Source organism: Enhydra lutris, unplaced genomic scaffold (assembly GCF_002288905.1).
Source record: "Enhydra lutris kenyoni isolate GAN:26980312 unplaced genomic scaffold, ASM228890v2 scaffoldscaffold7, whole genome shotgun sequence".
Taxonomy (NCBI): Eukaryota; Metazoa; Chordata; class Mammalia; order Carnivora; family Mustelidae; genus Enhydra; species Enhydra lutris.
The window spans coordinates 20788666-20801244 of record NW_019154091.1 but is presented as its reverse complement, the minus strand read 5'-3'; the positions used below and the strand labels follow the sequence as shown (position 1 = coordinate 20801244).

The 12579-nt window shown below is 34.9% G+C and overlaps 1 protein-coding gene across 4 annotated transcripts in view; it reads right to left on the bottom strand.

Moving 5' to 3' along the window:
• LOC111142065 (PTPRF interacting protein alpha 2) overlaps positions 1–12579 on the bottom strand; it is a 492908-nt gene that overhangs the window by 119333 nt on the left and 360996 nt on the right. For all 4 annotated transcript variants that reach the window (XM_022495008.1, XM_022495009.1, XM_022495010.1 and 1 more), the window contains one exon: positions 1157–1378. In XM_022495008.1, the coding sequence (XP_022350716.1) occupies positions 1157–1378 (222 nt within the window). The remainder of the gene's footprint in view (positions 1–1156; positions 1379–12579) is intronic.

Below are 12579 nucleotides of genomic sequence, written 5' to 3'. Positions count from 1 at the left end.
CCAGGCATCAGGCAATCAGGACATAGGATATGCTGGAGATATAAATTGAGAGTCATAAGGCAGTGGGTGGTTTTTGGAGCCATAAGACTGTATGAACTTAGCAGGGGAGTGAAGGTAGATTGAGAAGAGAAGGCACTGCAAGTCTAGGGAGAAGGAGAACCAACGAAGGAGCCTTAGATGTGGGTAGAAAGTAAAGATGGATGGAAATCAGAAGAGTAGAGGGTGCTTTTAGTCAAGTGAAGAATTACTACAGGGAGTGATAATTAGATTCAGTGCAGGGTTCAACAATGTGGAAGTTAGAAATGACTTTGTTAAGAAGTTTTGATGAGATGTTAGAGGCAAAGAATGTAAAATGTGCTCAAGAGGGAATGGGAAGAAAAGAACTGAATACATGCAGTAGAGTCAAATCCAATAACAACTAGTTAATTATATACAAAAAATATTTTACAAGATAAAAAATATGTAATTTAAAAGAATATGTAAAAATGAAAAAGGTGAAAAGTCACCAAATAAAATTTCCACAAATACAGATAATTTTCTTTTTAATTGAATAAAGTGAAAAGTGAAAGATTCTAAATATTTCACCTCAGCTGGTAAGGTGATTAGGCAATGTTACAAATAAAACATCTCCTTGTACCTTTTTGCAATAATTTTCAAGTACTCTATTAAACAGATGAAGTGATGTTATATCTTGGAAGGATCAAAGATTTAGAGAAAGAAAGGTCCCCACATTCACACAGATACATTCACATTCACAGACACAACACCAAAATAAAAGGGGGAAAATTTAAAGTAGTGATTTTGAGTATTCCCATATGTTAAGAGTGTAGCAATTCATTATTCATACCCATGTCTAAAATTATTTAAAATCAGCAGCTTAAAAATGCAAAAATTCATTACAAACTGTAGAAGTTTGTAATGAAAAAGTAACCCTGTCTGTGACTTGATACCAGATTTTCTTTTCATACATATTTAAAGGTTGATGAAGTAAACTATTTTTGCTTTTGTGGACACCTTTTGAAACTAAGATAATGCATCCCAAATTATAGTCTCCTGAGAAGATGTAAAGATTATATGCCATTAGAGGAGATTTGGAGAAAGCTTCTTAGAAGCAGCATTCAGAAGGCAAAGGCTGAAAGTGTTATGAATCACTTACCTCCCTAATGTCCCTTTGATATTTAGTGTTCATTTCTTCTGTTTTAATGAGATCCTTTCTTGCTGTCTCTGCTTCCTGTTCCACCTCCCCCACTCGGGAAGAAAGGGCTGCTAAACGTTCTTTCATTTGAGCCATTTCATAGTTTTGCTTTTCAAGCAATTCTTGTAGTTCGACTATTTGACTAGTTTCATCAGTTGAGTCTATAGAGCCATTGGATAAACGCTGCAGGAAACGAAAAAGAAATGGCACTTAGGATATTCTACATCTTTAATTTAAAATTCATGAACTTAAAGAAATGAAACTGATAGAGCTTTCACACTGAGAAACAAGAACTCTAACTAGTTCTGAAGAAAAACTAAGTTTTTAGGAAAACTCTTAATTGACTTTAAATATAAAGGTAGATCCACAATTTTCAAATAGGTTAGCAGATGCATTTGCACTGGAAGCTGTATATATATAATATGTATAATATATTAATTTATATTCTATTATTATATTAATAAATAATATATTAACATCATATAATATACTCTTATATTAATTGTATTATATTAATTTATATTATACATTGACATATAATATACACATATATACATACATATCGCATTATATATATTAACTTAGCACAAAACACTGGTGTATCCTAAACATTTAATAAATGGCAATTATTTTATCAATTATATTCAGAATTTATTATAAACAATATTATACTTACATAAACAGTATATTATTACTAAGTAATAAGAAAAAAACAGAAATTGCAATATTTTTATTCAGGATCCTGTGTGCATTTGCAAGTTTTATTTTCAATGACACTCAGAAAAAGAACTTACACACATTTTCCTTTTAAAGAAGGTTATTTCCAGTGTGAATCTGACCTAGCTGGAATAAAAGTATAACGTAAAACAGCCTTGATTTCTGTATTGCTAAGAATATAAAAGTCCTGAGTGCACACAACCCACAGGAAGGAGGCTTAAAAGGATTAAATACTTTGAGACTGATTTCTCCCCTTGCTGCCTAGAAACAGGGTGACCCATGTCTTCAGAAGCACGTCCTACAGCCCGGCTGCATTGGAGAAGCTTTGTGGTGAAGATAGTGCAACAACTGTGGAGAAATAGCACTAAAAGAAAAAGGGCACAACTAAGTCAAAATAAGAAAATGCTGATGCGCTTTGCTTTAATCTAAATGCAAATAACAAATACCAAATTAAAAAAAGATAAACATAAAAAATAAGATGAGCGAAAGCAAAGAAAGTAGTTATTTTGCTGGAGTGCTTGTTTGGAAAACATGAATCTGATTTAACACAACAGATACAAGAAACAAATTGAAAATTATATAAATTTTGTGTTTTCTTTTTTCAATGAACTGAAGTATAGTTTTCAATGAACTGAAGTAGAGTTGACAAGCAATGTTACATTAGTTTCAGGCGTACAACATAATGATTCAACAGCTCTATATGTTATGCTGTGTTCTAAATTTTGTGTTTTCTTCTGCACTATCCACTCCTGAGAATCAGTGGCTAAACCCAGAAACCCATAACTAACTGAACTGAGCTGTGCAGGAATACACAAGATGAACACATGCAGGTTCCTCAAACATCTAACACTACCTCAGTGCACCGCATGCTTCGAGTCAAACCACGCCCACTGTGTTATAATTTTCTGTCTTATTTCAGATACCCTTCCTTCCACCACTTCACATAATGCACGAACCTTAAAACACACCCAACACCCAATTTTCAGGTCTTTTTCCAAGTAAAAAGTCATATTTATAGTATTTATGCAATTCTATTTTACCTATAAAACTGTGTTCCATTTTTATTAGTTTTCTACCTCTTTGTTTTATGTCATTGATAAAGTTGTGACTCAAATCCCTATTCTTCCACAAGGCCGGTGTTTTTTATTGTGCAATTTTGCCTAGCTCGTAACTTGTAAGAACGCAAATGACATACTAGAGCAAAACTGACTGACTGCAAGAGAAAAGAGGGAGAACAGAAAACACCATAAAAACAGTGAGAAAGAGAAAAGAGAGAGAAAGGGAATGCAGACAAATGGCAAGCAGTGTTTAAAAAGTTCAATAACCAACACATGGAGAAACAACCTGGAAAATTTAAATTAAAATAGCAGAAAAGATGGAGTGAGTCTTAAGATGGTATCTAAAGATGCCAGATCGACAGACCTAATACCTTGAAGATATTGCTGAACTCTTATATTGCAAACACTGAACATCTAATAATCTAGTAAAACAAGTAAGAGGTGTTGCAAACACGTAGAAATGTCAGAGATGCTGCTGAGATCCAAATAGTCCCTCGGCGTCTCTATTCCCTCCACTGCTGAGATGGCTGCTTGCTGGGGATCAGAAGTAAGAATTCTTTCCAAAGTTATACCTGTCCCTGAGGCATGCAATGCCACATACAAAGTAGAGGAACTGTGAAGCTAAAGAAAAACCAACTAAAGAAAAACCAACAATTTTTATGGGCATAAAATCCAAAAGTATTGATAGTGACCTTTACACACGACACAACTATCTGTACATTGAACTGAGAAAAGCAAGTTTACAGCCATTAGGCAGAGATTAAGAACTGGTTTAGGGAAGAAGGCTAGAGCCAGGGGTTCCTGGGTGGCTCAGCTGGTTGACCATCTGCCTTTGGCTCAGGTCATGATCCTGGGGTCCTGGGATTAAGCCCCACATTGGGCTCCTGCAGGAAGGGTGCTTCTCCCTCTGCCGCTTTCTCTCTCTCTCTCAAATAAATATATAAGATCTTAAAAAAAAAAAAAAAAGAAAGAAAGAAAAGAAGGCCAGAGCCAATTGCCAGTCAGTTATAGCCAAATTTGGTATTATTGAGGTACAATATGACAGGGTTTGTTTGTTTTTTTCACAATAGAAAATACCTTTGAAATCTGTATACTACTCTCAAGTAACAAGGCAAACTTAAGCTTTACTAGAACTTCTACCTCCTTGCATGAACGACTTTCATGCATGAATGACTTTCTCTAGTCAACAACAGAAATAGAAAAACAATAGAAAGTACAAAAATCACTAGAAAACAAATTTTTGCTTTTAGAAAATATTTTATATAACTGAAAAAAAAAATACACTTAGGATTCTAGAGCCCTAAAGAACTTGAGAGAAAGTGAGACTCAGGTAATCACACAGACAGGATTTGAATTAAAAGGCAAGACTTTGAATTCCCAGTTCAGTTCATCAAACCTTTACCATATTGCCTTCACTTGGAACATGTAAATCAACAGGATACACTTATACATGCTGTATGGTATAGACAAGTACCAGGAATGGTGTGTGTGTGTGTGTGTGTGTGTGTGTGTGTGTGTACTGAATATACTATATATGCACACACATATTCAACAAATATTTGTCAGTCAACTGATTCATGTTAATTTTCTAATTAGAAAAATGATTATTCCAATTCTGTGCACCTGAGGTCCATTAAAATCTTGTTTAAAAAATTGCATATTTTTAATGGGCTCAAGGTAAGAAAAATTTAATTAAATATAAACAGTAATCAGGCAACTAAAATAAAACACATAAAATGTTAACCTTTTTAATTCCTTTAGCAACAGATGTATATACTACAACAAAATCTGGGACTACCCATGGGAAAGTTCTTGAAATCTCAGTTTTTTCCTAAGTGTTTCTAAATCGCTTATGCTTTAAAAAATGTGTTATATTTCATCTATGCAAACCTCCTTAAATACATTTTATGGTGAGCTTAATATATATTTTCATAATTTCAGAGTAAAAGGTCATATAAAAACTATGATTTATATCTTAGAGAAATAATATAAGTTTTGTTCCAAATCATTGTTATGTAGACTTATCTTTAAAATAAATTGTGGGATTTGAACTGAAATGACAAATTATTGAATTAAAAGAAAACTCTGTGGTTATTTTAAATAGCTTTATTGAGATATAATTTGTATCCAAAAAATTCATCCATTTAAAGTATAAATGTCAACAGTGTTTGCTATAACTAAGGAGTTGTACTATCCACATTATCTAACTTGGAGAACATTTTCATCACCCCAAATAGAAAGCCCTTACCCATTAGCAATCACTTGCAGCTGATCCCCACTTCTAGCCTTAGATGCCACTTACCTACTTTCTGCCAGTATAAACCTGCCTATTTGGTACCTTTCACATAAATTGAATCAGAGTAGATAGCCTTTTGTTCACTGAGCATAATGTTTCTGAGATCCATTCATGCTATAGCAAATTACCAGTTTTTTTTATTGCTGCATAGTATTCCACCATGTGGATATGCTACCTGTTATTTATATATTCATATGGTAATAGACATTTAGCCTGTTTTTACCTTTTGGCTACTGAAAATAATGCTGTTATGAACATTTGGGTACAAGTCTTTGTGTGGATATATGTTTTGTATTCTCTGGGTGAATTCCTAGGAGTAAAATAGCTGGATCATATGGTAATTCTATGCTAACATTTTTGAAGTACTATTTCCCAAACTTACTGCACCACTGTACATTCCCACTAGCAATGATGGAACTTCAAATTTCTTATATTCTCACCAAAACTTCTCATATTCTCACCAAAAAGCCTTTTTAAGTTTAAAAAGAATTTTTAATTAAGTTCAATTAGCCAACATATACTATATCAGTTTCAGATGTAGTGTCAATAACTCCTCAGTTGCGTATAGCACCCAGCGCTCACCACATCACATGACCTCCTTAATCACACTACTCTGGTGTGTATGTAGTGGTATCTCCTTGCCATTTTGATTTGCACTTCCTAATGGCTAATGACGAGGAGCATCTTTTCATGTGCCTATTGGCCTTTATATATCTTCTTTGGAGAAATGTCTATTCAAATTCTTAACTCACTTGCTAATTGACTTGTCTTTTTATTGATGAGTTATATGAATTTTATATAAATATTTTGGATACAAGTCCTTTGTCAGTTACATGACTTGTAAATAGTTGGGTTTTGCCTACGTATTTATGATATGGGGCAGAGAGAAGATACTATTTTTGATACTCTTTGAATTTTATCATTGTTTTCTTTTAATTATTTATTTATTTGAGAGAGAGCGAGAGAGAAAGAGAACAAGCAGGGGGAAGAAGTGGAGGGGAGAAGGCAGACAAAAAAAAAGTAAAAGTCAAGGTCTTATGATGATCTCAAAAACCCATATCAGGGACACCTAGGTGGCTCCATCAGTTAAGTGTCTGTCTTTGCCTCAGGTCATGATCCTGGGGTCCTGGGATCAAGTATACCATCAGGCTCCTTGCTCAGTGGGGAGCCTGCTTCTCCCTCTGCCTGCTGCTCCCCCTGCTTGCACTTGCTCTCTCTCTGACAAGTAAATAAAATCTTAAAAAAACTCCTATCATTGCAAGAACCCACATTATCTGCCCATCTATACCCACTCCCATCTTTTGCTATAGTCTATTCCATTTTAGCTACACTGGTCCCCTTGAAAATCCTAAACCCACTTGTGTCTCCCAACCTGTGATTTTTCTGTTTCATCTACCAGATAAACACGCGGCATGCTCTTTTTTTCGGTCCTGGCTCAATGTTTTATTTGCCTAATCAATTCCCCTAGTATAAACTTACCCCAAATACTGAATGTCACATCTTATACTAAACATTACCTTGTGACATATCTGAATTGGACCCATTTCCATGACCTCTTTGTGTGTCAAGGAACGCCTGTGCATCTAATCCTTTTTGACAACTCCTGAACGCTTAGAAGATGCAGTGGGCCAAGATATATGGGCTCCTACTTCTGGTGACTGGCACTGGCATGATCTTTAACATCCTCTTTACCAATACTCATCTGGAATTTGTAGCTGGATTTTCTTGTTCGATACATGATGTCTGGGTCATCTACTCCCACGTGAATTACTGTAACAATCTTCTTCTTCTTCTTCTTTTTTTTAAAGATTTAATTTATTTATTTGACAGAGAGAGAGACAGAGAGATCACAAGCAGGCAGAGAGGCAGGCAGAGAGAGCAAGAGGGGGAAGCAAGCTCCCTGCCGAGCAGAGAGCCTGATGCAGGGCTCAATCCCAGGACTCTGGGATCATGACCTGAGCCAAAGGCAGAGGCTTAACCCACTGAGCCACCCAGGTGCCCCTACTGTAACAATCTTCTAACTGGTCTCTTTGTTTCTAACCTTGTCCTCTTACTTTCCTTTTTAAAAGAGCCAGAATGATCCATGGTAATCTTGTTACATAGTAATCATGTTACACCACATCATTCCTCTGCTCAAAACACTCCAATTCTTTTCCATCCTACCCAGCACAAAAACAAAAATATAACAAGCAATAACCACAGCTCCCCACTTTCTACTCCCTTGCCCTCCCCTCCAAGTCCTGCCTCCCCTCCAAGCCCTGCCCTCCCTGACCTCTCTCCTACTATTCTCCCACTTGTTCTCTTGCTTTAGCCACATGGGCAACCTAACTGCTCCTCTAATAAGTCAATCATTCTCCCACATTGAAGCCTTGGCTTGAGTTTTTTTTTTTACTGACTGAAATTCTTCACTAGTATTCCACATGGCTCACAACCTCAACTGTTTCAATGGAGCCAACCCTGACCACTCTATTTAAAAGGGCAAACTACTCCTACCTCCATGTCTCCCCAAGACTCCTGATTTTTTTGTATTTCTCTACTTTTTCTTTTCTTCAATATCACTTTATGACATACTAGATGATTTACTTAGGTAAATTTATTGTTTATTATCTGCTAACCTCCTCCAAATTGCTAGGTCATAAGCTTCAGCAGGGAAAGAGCCTTTATGCTTTCATTTTGTATATCACAAATACCTAGAATGATGCCTGACACATGATGATTATGAGATAGACGTTTGTTAACTGAATAAATGTTTTGATTACTTGTGTCTCTAGTGATTAGAGCATCTTCCACAAAAACAGATTTGTTAAATGAATGCATGAATGAATGAGTGAATGAATGAAAGTTTCCATTAATGAGTAAGATGAGTTTTAGAAAAAACAGTAAGGATTCAAAAAGAAATAAAATATGGAGACAATATTTTCAGCCATCATTGCACAAAGCTCATGAAAAAAATGTTTTCATAAAAAGTAAATATAAAATAGAACTGAGTCCTTTTTGCCCTATTCTAAAGCATAATATAGATGAATTATCTTTATGGTAGAACAATCTGATGTAAACTAAGGAAACCATTATTATAAATGCACATTAAGATTTAAAAAGTGGTAGAAATACACGTTCTACAATAAGACCAAATGAAGTTTATGAAGTCCCAGAAGCCCTACCATATCACAGTCCTACCGCTTCTAAAGATAATCTTGAGATAAAGCCAGAAATTTAAACATGTTCTTCCATTTTCTACCAAGTAAATGCTGGAAATATGGGCCTCTCTTCGTATTTGATAATCCTCAATAAAATGAACTCACCATTAATATTCTCCATCCTATTGAAGCTCTAGTATTTATTTAAAAAATACTGTAATGTGTCTTTTAAAAATAGTAGTCTAGTTAAATTTCTAATGTGCCCATTTTCACTCTGCATTTTATGGTACTTTAATGGTTATTGCTGATTTTGAGCATATTTTAGTGGTTACACATTGCCTTTCTACTCCACAAAATAACAGCTGTTTAAGAAACATATCAATGAATAATTTTCATGTTTCTTTAAAGTGGTAAGATAATGCCTGTTGGATGTACAGAACAGAGGGCACTTAAAGTGCTATATTAGTATGACTTAATAATTAAGTTCCACTTGGACAGCTATTCCTTGACAAGGTATTCCAGAGGATTTAGGAGCTATGTTAATCATAAGATTTTAGAGGTAGATGGACACTGCCTATGCAGAATGAATACTTGGTTGACCTCCCCCTGCCCTAAGAAGCTATTATATTTGACAGCTGATAATCTCCCTCAGATTCATTGAGATATATCTGATATATAATATTGTGTAAGCATAAGATACACAACATGATAATTTGATACATGTGTATACTGTGATCACCACAATAAGGTAGTTAACACACATCCATTACCTCACATAATTACCATTTCTTTTTTAAGAAAAAGATTTTTGGACATTTAAGATCTCTTAGCAAACTTCAAATATACAATACAGTATTCTTAACTGTAGCCACTATGGCAGCTGATAACTTACTTTATCACGAACATAATTCCACACTTGATTTGTACATTTTGACATATGCTTTCCCACGTTTTTCACATCTAAAACATAAATGCTAGATTCTCTTGTGAGGAATTTCAAGATCTTTTTCTCTTATGCATTTTACTTCTCATGGCTTATTAATCTCTCTAGAGAAAATAATAAAGTAGGACTTTATCTTACCATTAATAAAATCCAGATGTTAAAAGCACAGATACACTTAAAACTCATCAGCATTTAAGAGGTCACACCAAGCCCTTCTATTCCATTTTCTAAAATAGTTCTATGAATATTATGTTAGAGATAAATTATTTTTATATATTTTCAAAGATTTTATTTATTCATTTGACAGAGAGAGAGAGAGCACAAGCAGGGGAGCACCAGGCAGAGGGAGAAGAGGGCTCCCCACCGAGCCAGGAGCCTGATGTGGGCTCAATCCCAGGACCCTGGGACCATGACCTGAGCTGAAGTCAGACACTTAACAAACTGAGCCACCCAGGTGCCCCCAGTTAGAGATAAATTATTGATTGGTCAAAAAAGTTACACAAGATTTGCAATCATAACGTAAATAATCTAGTTTTAATAATTCTGTGGAGGATTGGACAGAATCTATAAAATGGCAAAATTTTATAAAACATTTCATTCTGTGAGAAGAGAATGTAGTGTTATTGAAATATAGAACCAAAAATAAAGAAATAACACAAATCAGACAAGGAAAATTCCTAAGCACAAAAACAATAAGAAAAAAAAAAGAACTAGAACTGATAGTTCATTGGAAATTTCCTATGTGAGTCAGCAACGTTAGGGTGAAAAAAGTAACAGAATAAAGACCTAATCAATCAGGAACTCCACAAACCAATAGTGAAGTCTCTTTGTGAACTCTATGAGTAAATCTTAGACCAAGCACTGATTCAGGGAGGGACTCTGGAAGACTTCAGCCAATCTGAGGCCCTAGCAAATATTATTTCCTTTCATTTTAAGAGATCATTATACTCCTCATCTTACTTCAAACTCTCAAATTTGGATTTGCCTCCAGATCCTCAGATAAGACTGTATCTTCCATTAGAATAATGACAACTAATAATAATAGCTATCATTTATTGGGTACTTACTTACCCAAGACATATAGCTGGTAAGATTTCTGGCTCCAAGCATGGGTTTGTAATAATTATTCCACTTCACTAACATTTAAGTTCTGACTATGTACTAGGCACTATTCCAAGTACATGATGTGCATAAACTTTTAATCCCTATAACAAACTACTGTAACAGAAAAGGAAATTGAAGCAAGGAACATAGGTATTTTGCTTAAGGTCACACTACTAGAAAGTAATAAGGTTCAAACAGGAACCCAAGTAGTCCAGCGTCCCATTCCATTCTTTCTTTTGTTCATTGTCTCTCTCTTTCTCCCTCTCTGCTTACTTTTGTTCATTCACTGTTTCATTTATCAATTATTAAATCTCTGCTTGTATTTCATTTACCCATTCACTTCAGCACTAAAACTCTACTATCTGTTTAGCCTGTCATATGCCAGATACTAGATTGGGTGCTCAGAATATGAAGATGCCTACCTGAAAGTAACTAAATATAGGAAAAAAGAGTAACCCAAATCAAGCCACCAAACCATTAATAAAATTCATAAGGACCAAAAAGTATTTAAACGCTGAGGAATCCAAAGGCTTCAAGGCTATGATTTTGGACATTTGGGTCTGCCTAGATTGTCTGTATTAATTTCCATATTGCATTTTAGCTATCACAAATCAGATCTGACTTCATATTTCAATCTTATCCTACAAACAAGCATATTTTGTCTTTGTTCTGAAATTCTCCAGCATGGAATTCACAGCTATTATTTCTAATTCCACACTGACTCTTTAAATCTGTTTAATCATATACAAATCACCTATTTACAAACCTTGCAAATCTAGAACCTAGAACAAAGCAGACATAACAATATCTGTACTCTGTATCAGTTATTCTCAACTATGACTACACATTTTAATCCTTAGGAGAGTTGAATAAAAATATAAAGTGGATTCCACACAAAATGTGATAAACATAAAACTCCTAGAAGAAAAAATAGGCTGTAATTTCCTTGATACTGGCTATAGAAACATTTTTTGAGATAATGCCACCTCAGACAAGAGAGACTAAAGCAAAATTAAACTATGAAGACTACATCAAACTAAAAGGTTTTTGTATAGTGAAGGAAACCATAAACAAACCAAAAGGCAATCTACTGAATGGGAGAAGATTATTTGCAAAATGCATAAAGAACTTATATAACTCAACACTAAAAACACAATCCAATTAAAAAATGGGCAGAGAACCTATGTTTTTCCAAAGAATACATATAGATGGTCACCAGACACATGGAACGATACCCAACATCACTAATCATGACAGAAATGCAATTCAAAACCACAATGAGATATGATTTTACATCTGTCAGAATGGATAAAATAAAACACACACACACAAAAGAAATAACAAGTGTTGGTGAGAATGTGAAAAAGAAGGAACCCTCATGCACTATTGGTGGGAATGTGAATTGGTGTAGCCACTGTGGAAAATAGTATAGAAGTTTCTCAAAAAATCAAAAATAGACTTACCATATGATCCACTAATTCTACTACTGGGTATTTACTTAAAATAAAAAAGAGAGAGAGAGATAGAGAGAGAGACAGAGAAGAAAAGAAAACACTAATCCAAAAAGATATATATACCCTTTGTTTATTGCAGCATTATTTACCACAGCAAAATAGATGAATGAATAAAGATGATGTGGTATAAGGGTACCCGGGTGCCTGGGTGGCTCAGTCAGTTAAGCATCCAACTCTTGATTTCCACTCGGGTAATGATCTCAAGGTTGTTGAGATCAAGCCCTGTGCCAGGCTCCACGCTGAGCATGAAGCCAGCTTAGGATTCTCTCTCTCTCTCCCTATCCTTTTGACCCTTTCTATCCCTTCATCTTACCCAGCCTCCACACTCTCTCTAAAGGAAAAAAAAAAAGATGTGATACACACACATACACACATGATGGGATGAAAAAAGAAGACTGGTATGTGTATTTACACACACACACACACACACACACACACACACACACACAGAGTCAGGTATAAAAAAAGAAAGAGATCTTGCCATTAGCAACAACATGGATGAACCTACAGCATATAAGACTAAGTGAAATAAGTCAGGCAGAGAAAGACAAATACCATGTGATTTCATTCATATGTGGAATTTAAGAAACAAATGAACAAAGAAACAATTAAGTA